The sequence below is a fragment of the Colius striatus genome, chromosome 2, assembly GCF_028858725.1.
Source record: "Colius striatus isolate bColStr4 chromosome 2, bColStr4.1.hap1, whole genome shotgun sequence".
In the NCBI taxonomy this organism is placed as follows: Eukaryota; Metazoa; Chordata; class Aves; order Coliiformes; family Coliidae; genus Colius; species Colius striatus.
Genome location: NC_084760.1, coordinates 57,945,807 through 57,962,775, shown reverse-complemented (window position 1 = coordinate 57,962,775; position 16,969 = coordinate 57,945,807). Strand labels below are relative to the sequence as shown.

At 39.7% G+C, this 16,969-nt stretch overlaps 1 protein-coding gene across 1 annotated transcript in view; it reads left to right on the top strand.

Annotated features, from left to right (window-relative positions):
- Positions 1–16,969, top strand: part of THEMIS (thymocyte selection associated) — an 87,300-nt gene that overhangs the window by 5,669 nt on the left and 64,662 nt on the right. The window contains exon 2 of the mRNA XM_061989864.1: positions 12,261–12,419. Coding sequence (XP_061845848.1) covers positions 12,261–12,419 — 159 coding nt within the window. The remainder of the gene's footprint in view (positions 1–12,260; positions 12,420–16,969) is intronic.

Below are 16,969 nucleotides of genomic sequence, written 5' to 3'. Positions count from 1 at the left end.
TTGGATCTGCTTCTTCTGTAGTGAACATGAATAGTTCATTTCAAAACTCTCTTTGGTGAACCATGAAGAACATGAACACGCTTAGGCTCACGGTTCTTCTTGGCTCCTCTTTGCTGGCTGCGTATACATGTCTGCTCACTCTCTCTGCAGTTTCACTTTCACCCTTTCTGCATCTGTTACTGAGAAACAGCATCTTTTTAGTATGTTCTTCTATGAGCTTTTCAGGAGAGCAATGGGTTTGGCTGGCCAGCAGCAGAGCACTGGAACTATTTACAAAAAGTGCTATTAACCTCATAACTGCAATTAGGCAAACTATATAGAAGAAGAGTCCTTCTGTATTAAGTCTCAGTTGTCCCAAGTCCTCATTTAGAGAAGAAATTGCTCTCAACATTAATAGTTAGAAAACGATTGTGTAGAATGAAATGAGCTTTTACTGGTTTTAAGCCAACCCTGAAAGAATAAATTCTGCTCTCTTAACAGTGTGAAAAGCTGGTGAGTATATGTGGTCTGTAATATGTATGAACAAAACAAGCAAGCTGCCTCTTCAGCATTAATAAGGCACTTTTTCTTATAAAAAGAAAAAAGACAATCTAAACAGAGGCTAAAGCATGTACAGCTTTGAACAGATTTGATGAAGATAATTAGAGTTGTGTTTCTTAGAGGTGGAAGATCAATAAAAATGACTTCTGTATTTACTGGGTGGACTCTCAGTTGAGTACATGCCAAAGGGAGAATTGCACATGAAATTGGTGAAATTTGTGGTATAGTGTTTGCACTTGCTAATTTGTCTCATTTTTTTCAGAAATAGAAGCCAAACCCATATGTAAAAATTGAAGGTTTTTTTTTTCCCCTGAACACAGCTATTTCCCTTCCACTTGATTGAGCAGTTAGGAGAGAGAGCCCTAGATACAGATGGAATAACAGAGAGTTTGGATTCTCTTTTGTGATCAGTACTTGGAACATGTTGGTAAATTTTCTCTATTAATATGTACCACTGAAACTCTCTTGTACTTGTCCAAGTCACTTCAAAAACATGTTTTATTCTGATCAAGAAGGTAAATGCCCTTCAGTGAATGCAATATGAGAACAAAAACTGACTTTTATGGGTCAAATATTGTTCATTTTGTTCATACTGCTGCCCTCAGTGGGATGACTCATCCAAATACAGTGAGAAAATCTGACCCTGGGTAACTGGTGCTGAGGACAAAACTGTTTTCAGGATCTTCTTGTGAGCATTGTCTTTCAGTTTCAGGCCTCTCAGGCCAGGATAGCATAGGAAGTGGGCAGAATACCCAAACTGACTGGCTTGTCTTGACACAGGGGTCAATGCTAGCTGCTCAAGGCTTGGATGGGCCTACCCTGAGATGGGTGCAAAACTGGCTGCATAGCTGGGCCCAGAGAGTCATAGTAAATGCAGATAAATCCAGTTGGGGCAGGTCGCCATTGATGTTCCCCAGGGTTCAGTGTTGGGGCTTGTTTTGTTTAACATCTTTACCAAAGACCTCAACAAGGAGATTAACTGCACCCTCAGTAAATTTGCTGATCTCTCCAAACTGGATGGGAGCAGAGATCTGCTTGAGGGCAGGAAAGCTCTTCAGAAGGACCTGGTCAGGCTGGATTGATGGGCAGAGGCCAATTGTATGAAATTCAACAAATTCACTTGGGCCACAACAATCCCAGGCAAGGCTACAAGCCTGGAGCAAAGTGTCTGGAAAGCTGTCTGGTAGAAAAAGACCTGAGGGTGTTAATCAACAGTGGCTGAATATGAGCCAGCAGTGTGCCCAGGTGGCCAACAAGGCCAATGACATCCTGGCTTGTATCAGAAATAGTGTGACCAGCAGGACCAAGGAAGTGATTTTCCCCTTGTACTCAGCACTGGTGAGTCTGCGCCTTGAGTGCTGTGTTCAGTTTTGGGCTCCTCACTACAAGAAAGACATCAAGGTGATGGAGCATGTCCAGAGACAGGCAACAAAACTGGTGAAGGGTCTGGAGAATGAGTCTTGTGAGGAGCAGCTGAGGGAGCTGGGGATGTTTAGTCTGGGGAAGAAGAGGCTGAGAGGAGATATATTTCACTCTCTACAGCTACCCGAAGGGGAGTTGTAGTGACTTGGGGTTTGATCTCTTCTCTATAGTAATGAATGATAGGACATGAAGAAATGGCCTCGAGTTGTGCCAGGTGAGGTTTAGATTAGACATTAGGAAGAACTTTTTCACAAAGAGGATTACTAAGCATTGGAACGGGCTGCCCATAGAGGTGGTGAAGTTACCATTCCTAGACATATTCAAAAGACATATAGATGAGATGCTGAGGGATATGGTTTAGTTTAGCGATGGACATAGCAGTGTGCAGTTAGTGGTTGGACTCAATGATCTTAAAGATCTTTTCCAACCATAATGATTCTATGGTTCTGTAACCCCTGCATTGGATTGCAGGAGCTGCCCATAGCATGCTAGTTTCCTACAGTGGAGAGGACTCTCCAGCTACTGTGGCCCTTGGGCCTCCAAGTATGCGAAGAGGAGGTCTGCATTTCCCTACACAGGAACCTACCATCCTATAAAAATACCAAAATACCAATTTTTCACAAACTTGGGCTCTGGGAAGATAAGGGCTCAATTATAGCAAATTGCAGAGGAGGGAAGATCCTGGGATAAAGGTCTTATGATACACAAACCCATGACCTGTCTCCCATTAACATTGTTTCCCTTAACATCCTCCTAGCTCAGAAAGTGTGGGTCAGATGATTGGATGGTGAGATGGAACTGGCTGAATGACAGAGCCCAGAGGGTGGTGATCAATGGCAGAGTCAAGTTGGAGAACTGTGGCCTGTGGGGTTTCACAGGAATCAGTTCTGGGGTCATTCTTATTCAACATCTTCATCAATGACCTGGATGATGGGACAGAGTGTACCATCAGCAAGTTGGCTGATGACACCAAACTGGGAGGACTGGCTGATTCCCCAGAAGGCTGTGCTGCCATTCAGCGGGATCTCGACCGGCTTGAGAGTTGAGCAGAGAGGAACCTCATGAGGTTCAACAACAGCAAGTGCAGAGTCCTGCACCTGGGGAAGAACAACCCCATGCACCAGTACAGACTGGGGGTCGAACTGCTGAAGAGAAGCTGTGCAGAGAGAGACCTGGGAGTTCTGGTGGACAGCAAACTAAACATGCGCCAGCAATGTGCCTTCATGGTCAAGAAGGCCAATGGCATCCTGGAATGCATCAAGAAGAGTGTGGCCAGCAGGTCAAGGAGGGTTCTCCTTCCCCTGTGCTCTGTGCTGTTGAGGCCTCATCTGGAATCTTGTGTCCAGTTCTGGGCTCCTCAACTCAAGAGAGACAGAGAACTTCTGGAGAGAGTCCAGCATAGGGCCACTAAGATGATCAGGGAATTGGAACATATTTCTTATGAGCAAAGGCTGTGGGAACTGGGACCGTTTAGCCTAGAGAAGAGAAGACTGAGGGAGGATCTTATTAATGTTTGAAATACCCAAAGGACAAATGTCAATAGGATGGGGCAAGTCTTCTTTCTGTAGTGTCCAGTGATAGGACAAGGGGTAATAGGCACAAGTTGGAGCACAAGAAATTCCACTTGAATGTGAGGAAAAACTTCTTTTATGTGAGGTTGAAGGAGCCCTGACATAGGCTGCCCAGGGAGGTTGTGGAGTCTCCTTCTCTGGAGCTTTTAAAAAGCCACTTAGATGCATTCCTGTGTGACCTTATTGAGGTACATCTTTAGCAGGGGGATTGGACTAGATGATCTCTTGAGGTCCTTTTCAACCCTTGCCATTCTGTGATCATGCACTATTTCTGAGTTACAAGGCTCTTGTGAGGCTTTTGTTTTCTTCCAGTACCTGGTGATCTATGCATGAGGGCACATGGCATTAGTCCACTGTTTCTGGTGAAGGGGCAGGATGCTGTGATGTCAGGAAAGAGGTTTAAACATGTTTCCAGTTCTGGGCTTCACCTTCAACACTCTGGCCTGATCCCACAACACAGTCTTAACCCAGACCACAAAGCACAGACTTTCTGTTAAACATACACTCGAGTAAACATACCTTAAGTCAAACTGATTAATATTGCAATGAAAAATGAAAAAAACTAAATAAAGCATGAACAGCTAAAACAGTGACTAATGCTGTTCAAAAGCAGCTTTTGGCATTCTCTTCACCACTGCAGTATTTCTGAATTGTGTGGGTAAACCCAAACAAAAGGTCAAAGATGTTGCATTTGGAGCTGTGGTTTCACTTACTCTTTCCATTATAGTGGGTGCTGCACGCACAAAGCTCTCTTGCCACATGCAGAGCACAAGCCCTCCAGATAGATGAGAATCAGAAGAAAGTGTTTAAAAAAAGAAATAGGCTATAAACCTATCAGAATTGTAATAAATCAGAAACTGCAGAAGTAATTTTTTTAAAAAAATTCCATTATGATTGAAATGGCTTAAAGCACTTGACATTTAAAGTTTGACTTTCTATGGCAAGAGATAAATCTTACAGCTTTTGTTTTCTGATGGTTTTGAGTTGGCAAAAATCAGACCCTCTGCAGCCTCATTAGGTATTATCAAGATAAGATGCCCTCTTTGCACAGCGCCTTTTGAAGGGCGTTTACCTCCATGTCAATCCAGCAGCTGAACTCCTTGGAGGATTTGTGTCTCAGACTGACCAAACCTGCAGATTTTTGTTGCTTAGGGCATATAAGAGAGAGATCATAGAATCATAGAATGGTAGGAGTTGGAAGGGACCTTTAGAGATCATCTAGTCCAACCACCCTGCAGAAGCAGGTCGACCTAGATCAGGTTGCATAGGAACATGTCCAGGCAGGTCTTGAAGACCTCCAAGGAAGGAGACTCCACAACCCCTCTGGGCAGCCTGTGCCACTGTTCCGTCACCTGAACAGTGAAATATGTTACAATGCAGTAAGTTGCTGTCACTTGATAGAGGATCTTCTACACAAATTTGCACCTCCTTCATGACCACTGCTAGCCCTGGGCCTCCAGACCACTCTCGATGCTTCTGTAGGTAGGAAGGAAGGGGTAGATAAACATCATACAGATGCTTTGTACTATTTGCAGCCACTCTTATAGCCTGGGACTGGAGAGAGAAGCTGGGGCATGCTTCCATCTTTACTTGCCTTTGTGCAAACAATTTTCAGCCTCCTTGTATCCTCCCCACAAGGTGTTAATTTATTTGAGTTTAGTGGGAAATATCCAACATGCTCTTCAGCATTTTCAGTGCTCAGGAGTTATTTAACTGAAAAGAAAAAAAAAAAAAGACACCTATCTTCCCACTGTCAGAAATCAGTAGCTTTTCTGCTTAATCAGAGTATAATATGATTAAAATTACTAGAGCAAAATTCTCCTCCCCATAACTTTAAAATAGAGGTCTCTTCTTGCAAAGAGCATACACTCTGAACAATTGGCTAACTCCCAAAAAATGCCCATAAAGAATGATATCTTTTTTTTTTTATTGACACTAATTATAGATACATTATGCCCTTCATATTACTTTGGGAGCCTGCAGCCTGCACAGTTTTAACAAAACTGTGATTTCAACTGAGCTATGTCATGGAGGAAAGCAGGCTATTGTAATTCTGGATGAATGGCTGCACCAGGAGATTGTGCCTGTATGTGAAAGCAGAACCATTTCACCATCCCCTGAAAGAGAATCACCTCTGATCTTGGGAAGACAGCACCCATATGGGCAACTGATGACAACATAATAGTAGGGAAAGGAGCACTGGAAAAAGGACATCAGGACAAAGTTCTCTTTCAGGACATTTTGGGAGATCTTTCATCACCCTGCAAAGCAGCCAGGTTCCTTGGATCTTCTTTCAAAGACTGCTCAGCCTGCCAGCTGCAATGAATTCAGTGGGTGCTACTGAGAGATGAAAGGGAGAATTTTTTCCTTCAAGGATTCAAATTCATGGAACTAGGGATTCAATGCCTAGTGTTTGGCCTGTAAAGTGATTTGGTTTTGTTAGAAGAGTTTGATCTTTGTTTTTTTGGGGGGGTTTGGCTGTTCTGTTTTTTTTTTTTTTTTTTTTTTAAACAAAACAAAACAAGACAAACCACAAAAGGAGGGATATTTGGAAGTCCTTAGCAACCCCCTGTAGCAGACAGAGGGTTAGACTGGGAGTCAGCCAACCTGGGCTTCAGCTCCAGGTCTGCTGAATGGTTCTCTGTGCCATGTTGGTGAAGCCTTTTGTCTTCTTTACATTCTCTCTTTCCAGCCCTCCTTGTTAAACTGTCCAGGGGTATGCAGAGAAAGGGGGTTTGCATAGGAGTGATATATTATTACTGTTTACTCATGGACCTGATTTTGGGTCATATATCTTTTCAGAATCAGTGAAGTGTTTCCTCCAACAGCAGTCCCTGAATGGGGCTCTAGGCTGCTGAGAAGAAAAAGGGAAATATTACTGAGATGTTTGCTGTTCTATCTTATATTATAAAGCATTTTTCTCAGTGTTACTGTCATATGCCCCGACATAAGGAATGACACTTCCCATCTCATGTGTTCACTGTATTTATATTTTATATTGTTGTGTTTAATACAAAAAGACTCCTCTTGTACCTGTAATGAGAAATAAATCAAATGTAGGGCTCACGTTAAGGAAGATGGTGGTGTGGCTGCTTAGCATTTTAGGAAAGATGGAGGAAAAAGATACTGAACTGATTGTTATGGTTGCTTTGATGTGATCACAGCAGATGCTAATGTGGATTGTCAAACTAGAGATGAGCTTATGAAACTATATAAATGTGTTTTTTATTGAAAAAAGTAACAATCCAGAAAAGATGGTTTCAAAGGCAACAAACTCTTTAATTGCAGCTTTCAGGGGCATTGTTTAATCACTGTAAATAAGCTGCTTTCTTCTGGGTTCTGCTAATTCTTTTTTTTCATTACGTTGCATACATCTTTCTCAAATCAAAAAGATTTGATCCTTAAGGTTACTTGATTTACATTTTCAACATCTTACACTTTCTTTGTGCCTCGAGTTGGAAAAACACAGTTACTGTTGTGCAACAGCAAATAAATGTACTAAAAGGTCCGTTTTAATTCTATTTTTCAGTATATTGTGTATATGGGTCCACATCACACAGCTGAAGTAAAACCTTTCAGGATCATGTTGTTGCACAGCAGGTATTTTCACAATGTTTTAAGATTAATTATCATAGCTTTCAAAAGAAAAAGGATTTTTATTGTCCCTTTTGAAAACCCTGCAGTTTCCCTCCCTCCCTTTTATCAGCACAAATATTTGCTGCAAACGCCTAGATGCCAAATGACATAGGTAACATTTTTCTTGTTTGAATATACTCTTCATTGTACTATTCCAGGCAAATCGCCAAGCAAGGACTAAAATCAGGGCTAAGGCAATCCTGTTGCAGGCAAATATGTAATTACAATCAATACTGTATGTGCAATCGCACCCCCAAAAATGAATCTGTTCTTGTATGGCTGGCAGAGATTCATTTTTTAATGATTTTTTTTTTCTTGTGTCATTAAATATGAGGCTTCTGTAATCACTGTCTCAATCTGTTAATGATCCTCCTCTCAATCTCTCAGCCTCACAATCTTTCAACCTCTTGGTCTATTTCAAATGAATCTGCTTGAGGAGATAATTTAAGTCCTACAAGTCACTCATGAATGTGCTCATCTAGGTACATACATATATGCATATCTATCTGTCCATTCACTTATATATATAAGTTTTACTACTGATAAGCTGTTGAAGGTTGATCTCTGACTTCCTTAATTGGATGGAAAATGTGGTGACATACCTCCATTACTCAGTGGTTGTATGAGCAATTTATCCAGCTTCTGGGATGAAAGGAACCATCCTATATCCATGAGTCATGGGATTTTTTGGACACTTGATACTTCTGGTCCCCTAAAAGCTCTCCTCTCCTCTCCTCTCCTCTCCTCTCCTCTCCTCTCCTCTCCTCTCCTCTCCTCTCCTCTCCTCTCCTCTCCTCTCCTCTCCTCTCCTCTCCTCTCCTCTCCTCTCCTCTAAAAGACTTAACGAATACTTCCTCACTGTTTAGTACCTTTCCTTCTTGATGGCGATGAAAATACACCTTTTCTTTATTCATCTTTTCTTTTTTTAATTCAGGAAGGAGTTCACTTTCTTTGGTATTATTACAAACTATTATCTTTGTCAGTGGATTATATATTTGTTTAGTAACTCATTTCTTTGATGGTAAGACATCTTGATTGTCTTTTTCCTTTCTTTTAAAAAAAAACAAAACAACAAACTCTAATTAAAAGCATGACCTTTTCTTTTAGTTTTAATTTTTATCTCACTTTTTCCTAAAACTGATGCTTTTAGATGAATGATCCATTTATTTTCCACAGCAATGTTATGTTTTGCTCTGATGAAAGACCCTGAAAGTTAAAGTACTGTGACAGCCCTGTGTGTCTATTCTGTGCACACACTTTTGTGGCTTGCAGTCTGGCATTTATAATCCATCTTTTTTTCTGAATGCATTATCTTGGCCCTTGATGTTTCAAACAGAGCCTGCAGCTCTGTGTAGTGCTTTTTGTAGACTCCAGCTTGAACTCCATATGCTTGTCTGCCTCAGGTACTTTCTCTCTTTTATGAGTGCAGATTTTCTTTTCTTGTGTATTTTACCATCTTCTTGTAGCATTTTAGATTCTCTGCCATCTCTACAGTTCTAGGCCACTGTTTACCCTGTGTAGTTTGTTATCTGCATTTCTCATGTTTTGCAAATTTTGACTGCTTTGTCAAAGGTTAATTTCTGTGTCCTCCAGTTATCTATTTTTGAATGTTTGGCAGAACTAGTCTCTTTTCAGGGATATTGACAGATTGGATCTTCATCCTTGCACCGTCACTAACTGATCAGTATTTTCATTTTTTTGCAAGTGCCATTTAGAGTTTTTATTTTATGATGGGGGACGGGACTTCTCAAACTGTCTGTAATACAATTTTTAGTTAAGATATTGTACCTGAGGAAAAGAAAACCTGATAAAAGTAGTAAGTCCTTTAGAATCAGCCACTATCAGAAACAAGGCCCTCCTCTGACTACCTCTTTATTTCTTGGTAGCACCTCTCTGCTGCAGATATAGGCTGAAGTAGTAGTTAGATCTTCTTTAATCAATTTTTTTGAGAGGTTCAGCCTCTTAACTGCTCCATTCTTCCCCTCAGGGTTGTTTACTCTTCTTCAGCTACCACATTATTTGGAAATCAGGTGCAGCTAGCAAGGCCATTGAACTTGCATGTCTTGTTGCCTGTGCTCAGATGGGGCAGCATTGCCCACTTGTGGGTACATGGCAGCACCAGGCTGCATCCAGGGGTACGCTTGCAAAAACTATCTATCACTTAAGAAGGCAAATATGCCCAAATCCCATAGTTAGTCAGTGTAGTTACTCTCAGATGTTAAATAGTTTCTAGGGGTCTCTTTTCAACAGAGGTAATCTGGAGAATCTGGATCTAAATCTGCACTGAAGAAAAAAAATCCTCTATAAGACATGATCTCCCATTTTGAGTAGATTTTCACAAATATTTATTCAGAGGTGAGAATATCAGAATTCTTTGCTCATCTTTCCATGTTTCTATAATGCAGAACTCATCATACTGAATCCTCTGGGATTCCTTCTATCTAATAATATGGCTGCTTGTGATCTCTGTGGTGTCTGTTGTGAGAAGTGAGAGGGTTTAGCACAAAGGGAATATTACCCTCTTCATGGCTGCTCAATCTTTCTCTCCCTCTCTCTCTAACATGAAATAAATATTGCTCATACACTTTTCTGACTGTCATAAAATATCCTATGGAGCTCAGCTAAAGCAAAGAGAGCTAAAATAATTCCTCATGTGTTTATTAGAGCATCAGTCAGTATGGAAGCTGTAGCAATATCCAGTGGAGAAATCTGAGTTAGCCAATATTGAATTGCTCAGGGACTAAAGTGAGAGCAAACAACTATGCACCATCTTTACAATAAGAAAACCAGATTGTTCTTTTTTAGTTAAAGGGCAGCAGGTCTCTTGGTCTTCTGCTTGGTATCAAATTGGTTGAAAGGTTACATAAACAGCATGTTCTTTGACTTGACTGTGGTTGATATTTGCGTGACACTATAATCCAGATTATCTCTGTGCTGATAATCATCCTAGTGTGCAACAGAAAGGCAGTCCCCTTGACCCTATGTAGGATTCTCAGCAAGGAAAACCAGGCAATGTTGTCAAATTCAGCCTGTCAAAAGCATCTGCCACAAGACTTTTTAGTATTTTTTTTTCAACTTAGATTAGTCTACATAGGGCTGAAAATGTACATCAGTACCTGTCTTCTTCAGGGGAGCAGCTGGGGGTTTCCTGGTGTCCATCTCAGTTTTGAGGGCATTGCACACGCAACAGACAAGTTTGCCTGGATGTGTCTTCACAACAGAATAAACTTAACCAGTTGTTCAGTGTTACTCTCACTCATTCTCCTGTCCTGACACAAACTCATTGCTCTGTGACACTCTACCTAGTGTCTTGTTTAGGCTAAAACCAGAGCAACTTTTGCTCAGGTTGGTATCCCAGTGACTTCCAGTGAGGCCAAGGTGGTAACTGAGTACTTGTCACCGAATGCTGCAGCAGAATTGAAAAATGTATCCCAGAGTCAGTAAGAGACTCTTACTAGCCCAGGCTATGGTCATGACTGGAATCGATCTTGAGTGAACATCAGGAAAATGCATTTCTTATATGACACCTGAGGAGAAAAAAAAACAAACCAAAGGCAGAAGTTTTGGGGATTTTTTTTCCTTCCCACCAATTACAAGGAGAGCTAGGGGTAGTGAGTTCTTCAGGCAAGGGCAATATTTCAGTATAGGCCATCTCAATTACTGATTGCTACTACACAACTAGAGGTTAGGTTTTAAATATCTCTCACTACCTGAGACCATTCTGGTCACCTAAGTTTTATTTAAAAAAAAAAAAAATCAGAAAAAAAAAAACCCAAACCAGAAAATACTTTAAACTGAAAAAGATGCAAGAAAGAGCTATTAGAGAGATTGTGTGTCAGAAAATCTGTCTTCTCAGTGAAGACAAAGAAAATATGTTTCTTCTAGATTCTTGTCAAAATATGACCAGGGAAGGGAAAAATTAACCTTGAAAATGCTTTAGGGAAGTGAGAAATGGAAATGAGAAAAAAAAGTATTTTAAGTAGCAGGACAACATTAATAGCAGAGCAAATGAATACAATCACCAATGTGCTGGGAGTGGAAATGAGAATAAGCTTTCTCATCATGAGGGAAATTTAATTCTGAGATGAGATTCCAGAAACAGTACTTTCACATCACTTCAGAACAGAGTCTGGGAAGTTCTTGGAAGGAACTGCACAGCATCAGAAGAACGTAAGCTGACGTTAAAGTCAATGTTTCTGCTGTTCTGTGTTCAGTTCAATTCTCTTTACAAAGGGAATACCGTGTGTTTGCCAAGCATTCTTTAAATATGTGTAATTTGGCTTTTGTTTTGGTTCTGTTTCATTCCTCTTCCTCTGCTCCCACTTCTGAAACAAATTGACCACATCTAGAATGGAGAAGAGAGGATTGTTTTTAGCAGCATAAACTGCAGTTCCAGGTTTTACTGAGGAAGCTCTGAAATGCTTGGTTGGATTGCCTTGTCCCTGTTCTCAAACTTCTGAACATCACAGACAAGAAAGAATATTTTTTGCTCACAGGTCAATCAGTAGGCTCGTTTCAGCATGCACTGGGGATTACCACTGTTAATTTGCCAGTTTTACATTTTCTTGTACTTTCTTCAGGTTTTCTGTTACTACAGAAAACTCAAAGGCTGGTTGTGCTTTGATGTCTCCTGGCCTGTCACTGGACACCTTCTAAGTTCTGTGTTTTTTGGTTTTCTACTCTAGTCTGCACTTTCCTGTAGGATATACTACGACCTGTGCCATACAAAAGTACGTTTTCTGCCCAAGCTCCACTCCCTGTTGATTTCATGAGGCAGCTCCTTATGACCCAGGCAATCTTATATTCTACCTCATTCTGCAATTTGGAAATGTAGGTTCTTCACACTTTGTTTTTTTTAGTTATCTAACACTGTACACATAAAGCTGATCTGAAGATCACTGAAGTCATGGGATGGATTTCCTCATGACACTTAGAAAGAAAATTGAAAAATAGGTTAGATATCACAGGATAAATATTGTTTCATGTAACTTATTTTAAGTATTTTTTGCTTTCATTCAAAGAGGTAGAAATACTTGACAAAGTTAGAAAAGACTAAATAATGCTTTTCTTTCCTTTTGTGTTTCTTTTCAGGTTCCATCTATGAAATGTTTGGAAATGAATGCTGCCTGTCAACAGGAGAAGTCATTAAAGTTATTGGCTTCAAAATTAATAAGCTCATAGCAAGTATCTGTGAGAATAATGAAGTCAGCCATTATTCAGCCAAAGTGGAATTACCACTAAATTTTCCTGGTATAGTATTTCATGAATACACATTTTTGAGGAATTATGACCCTGAGTAATCACCTTTGTTCATCCTACTGATTTACTGTCTTGGTTGATATTTATTTGAGGTTACAAGTCAGATGTCAAGGATAAAATTTTATCAGATAACATTAGACACAATCAACTAATTTTTAAATTTCAACTCTTGCAGTTATTTTTCAAGTCTAGATAGAATTTATTAATGTTGAAATATCTGGTAGTAATGCTTTCTACATTTGAGGTCATCTGGTATAAGAATTATTACAAAAATCTTCTTTTCAATTATTTAGGTTTTTTCAAACTTTGAGCTGAAAACTTTCTTACTGTGTGTTCAGACTATAATTTATCTTCTATTACTGTATTTTTATTCTATTATTTTGGATATAAAATATTTTGAATGCTTTGTTATATTTTGGTTTTGTGTTAATGATTTATTTTAATTCCAGTGGCCAAAGTGGCTACTGCAGGCTGGAAATAAGATTGAAGGAAAATGGATGTATTTCTCTGCGTAAAAAACATTTCAACTGTTCTATAGAGAAGTCTCAAAATATTTTGGAGGATGGATTTGAACATTAGAGTTGTTATTTGATACATATCTTTTTCTGTTCATGTGGCCTTGTTAGTGAGAGTTGACCAAGTACAGTACTCAGGGTACCTAGTTCATCACATGTGTATTTATTCATTTTTCAGTTCTGCTCTCCTCAATTCCTCCTCTCTTAGAGTACCACTCTGTTAAATAGGGACATGATTGGAGTGCGGAGGGAGAAGTGCTGGACTGTGAGTATTCATGCACTGGAAGTAGAGGAGGCAAACTAGATTAGGAAACTGATTGGAATAGATTGGAACTCGGAGCTGGGCAAAAGGATGAAGACTTGATGTGCAAAGATCAGAGACTGGAGACGGTGTTGGAAGTGGAACATCAGAGGAGGACTGCACCAACTCAGAAATATATGTGTAGGGCATTTCTTATGCTGGGAGTCTTGCAGGCAGCAAAAATAATGGGAGCCTCTTAATGACAGGAGATGAGCAGGCCGGAAAACAGCAATAGGAGACTGTGGGACATGGGAGGGACTCTGTGTAGATCTAGGAGAGAGGTTATGGGATTCCTGCAGGTAGGAAACACTGGGATAAGGCACACATAGGACACAGAAGACCTCCAGAGCCTGAGATCAAGTCCAGGACTCACTTTGGCCAGAAGTTTAGTTAATAAAATGAATGAGACTACAGTTTTATAGAGTGGGGGGAAAGTAAACATTTAATTAACACTATGTTGTACTGCAAGAACATGGAGACTTAAACTGATGCTGCATTAGGAAATATAATGTGAGTGTTTTCTGATATTTGAGCACTTGACTTAATAACCTCATTGAGGTTCTAATGTATTGCTGAGCATGTGAGAATGTGTGCATGTGCATATATATGGTTTAGGTTATGCCAGTGCCCAAACTGGTATGTGCTTTTTCTTCACAGAGAGACAAGACACACTTCTCAAAGCAAATGAAATGTGAAAGAGTATCAGAATGCAGTGTTTCATCTGAATTCAATAGGAAAATATCTTCTGCCATGCCTTCATTTTCTATCACCAAAATGCAGATTTCTCTCTGAAATACTCCTATATATAATTTTGTTTTCTCTATCTTCTTTCATATTTTTTTTAGCAACTCAGAACCATTTACGTGACCACTTATTACCAGGCTTTTTTGGAACACAATCTTCAAACACTAGTAGGGCTCAAATCTAGTGATCAAAGACATTTAATTATCTGTGGCTATCTAGAGATATTGAAGCACTGTTGTACTGTGAACTCTCAAGATACTTGGTGTTTCTCTTGAAATCCAAGCTTCTTTGCTATTATTAAAATTTCTTCTGTCTCTAATATATATATACATATAGGAAGTCATATTCTAAATCTTGATTGACAGATGGATTTGAACATTTGAGTCCTAAAATATCCAACACAACTGAGTGATAAAAGTAATCCTACATTTATTAATGTTAAATCTCTTAATTTTTAGAACAGAATGGCTTGTGATTTCAAATGCTTGAACTTGGTGAATCTGGATTTGTTTGCATTCAAGTGATCAATTTTACAATCTGGCATTTAGATGTTGTTGTCCTATTGAGCACATTTTGAAATTTGGTCTAATCACTACAATTTGCATGCATATTTATGAACTCTCTCAAGCAGTGTTCTACAAAACTGAGTTATTTCAGTAGAAAAATAAATTCAGAGTTCATTTTGCTGAAATTTATCATTATTATCCTCCACGTTACAGAATAGCAGCACTGAAGAGGGGCATAATGACACTTCTTATTAGCCCAACAGGGAGCATTGCTCTCGTTTCTCTCTGTACATGTACTCTTACGCATTCCAGAGCTTTTTGGTAAGATGTAAATTTGTCATTTCTCTAATTTACTTCTTAGCCGAAGAATGACTCTTCTTTTCAAAGCCAAGATGTCCTAGTCTCTGCTTTTTCTTGACATTTTTCCTTTCCACTTTATCACATACACAGGCTAAGCTCTGAGCAAAACACTGTGTTGGAGAGTTGCTGGCTTGCCCCTGTCTCCAGAACAAAGCACAGAACTGAACTGCAGATGATCTTTTTCACACTGCTGTTGACTTCACTAAAAGTATCCGCGGGCCTCTTGGAGTCTGACACTGTACTTACATTGTACATACAGTGCTCTCTTGCCAGTGTTGATGCAAAGAAATCTTTGATGTTGTTTTCCATTTACTCTGTCATGTGTTATAATTTGCATGTAATGAGCTCATATATCCTTTCACATGTGCATCCTGGCATAAATAAGCAACATTTGTATTTAGGTTACTCTGGGGATAGTGTCTCTGTGAGTGAAGATCTAGGCTCATAGGCTTTCAACCGGCTTTAGTCTTTGTCTTTCTGAACATATTTGCAGCCTATAGAATTCCTTTTCTCTGCTCTGGTAAATCAGATCCTTGATAAAGGCATAATCTGCCCTTTGCAGTAGAGAAACTGCTGCAACCGCAAGTTCACTATCTGTATTATTTCATTTTTTCTAATTTGTTCTTTTTCATGCCTCAGAGGGCCAGGCTGTTCTTTCTATGCTAATACACTGGGTAAAAAAAGAAGTCTGCTGTTACTCTAGACACCTCAATGGCTACAGTTAACAGCATTTTGAACTACAATTTTCACTGGTAACAAGTTAACAGAGACAGGTAATTTGTGCAACACCTGAGCTGTGTGCCAGCACAAATTATTTTATCTTGTTCTGTTAGATTTCGTCTTCTGCAAAACATATTGCTGGTCTGTCTCTGTTCTTAGGAGGTCCTTGGCAGTTGCTGCTGCTCATTCCTATATGATCTGACAGACACATAGTGGTCTCTTTGAGCTCTCAGCCTCTGTGAGTCACAGGACAGGAGATTCGTCTGTGGCCTTGTGGGAAGAACAGAGATCAGGCACTAGAAGGCTCATCTCAATAGGTGATGATGGAGAGATAGGAGATATGGATGATCTTTGGGGTCATGGAGAGAAGAGTAGGCTGCTGGAGCAGAGGAAATAGAAGAGTGGTTGATGGAGGTGAGGGAAAAGGGGAATGGCACTCAAGTCAGCTCCAGAGAAGTTGGGAACTGAAACTGTATATTACCCAGGGGAACAGAAACTATTAGTCTGGGACAAAAGGTCTTTCTGCTATCTGTTTTTTTAACTTGAAGGCTACTTGACTCTCTACTAGGTGAACCTAACTACCGATTTTCTGAGTTTGCTGTGGAGAAAAGAAGAAAATAGGAGAATAAAAAGGATGCTCCCTTCCTTTAGGACTCTAACTAAGACTGAAAATGGGAAGTCTATAAAGCTACAGGGAGGTTCACTTTATCAATATATAACCAGTGAAAGAGAGATGCATATACTGTTCTGTAAAAAAGGTGGTAAAAACATCCTTTCAAACCTGGCTTTCACAGACGACTGAATGGGTGATCCTTGGGCTATGTTTTCTCTCCCATATCAGTGAAAATTTTTTTTCCCAATTCCCAGACCCTCTCTTTCTCTCTACCAATGGGTACATCAATACCTAAAACTTTTCTTGAAAATGACAAGTTGATTAGGTTTGAGTCTTACTAATTATCATATTACGGCTAGGCAGATGTTTCACATTAGGTGCAGAGGGTTCATGGAGGGTCACAATGGTTATATATTCATGTAGTTATTTTAGTCTGTGTCTATACTTTTCACCAAGACTACTGGGCATCAATGCACTTTGTTTGTAGCCCAAATTGAGTTTTAAAAGTAGAGCAATATAGGAGCAATAATGTCAGCTCTTGATAAACCAACTGGACTTTTTTCCAGGTTTGCTATTACCATCTGTCCTTTCTCCCAGTAGTCCACCAAGTTATCTTAGAAAAGTCTAAGTGAATTTGATTCTATCATTTTATGAGTTATGAAAAAGTACAACAGTTTTTTTGTTTGACCTCAAAATGTCCAAACTTTATCATCTCAAGCTCACCATATGTCTCCTACTCTGGACATTTCCTTGTTATTCTTCAATTTGGAAGACATTTGGTT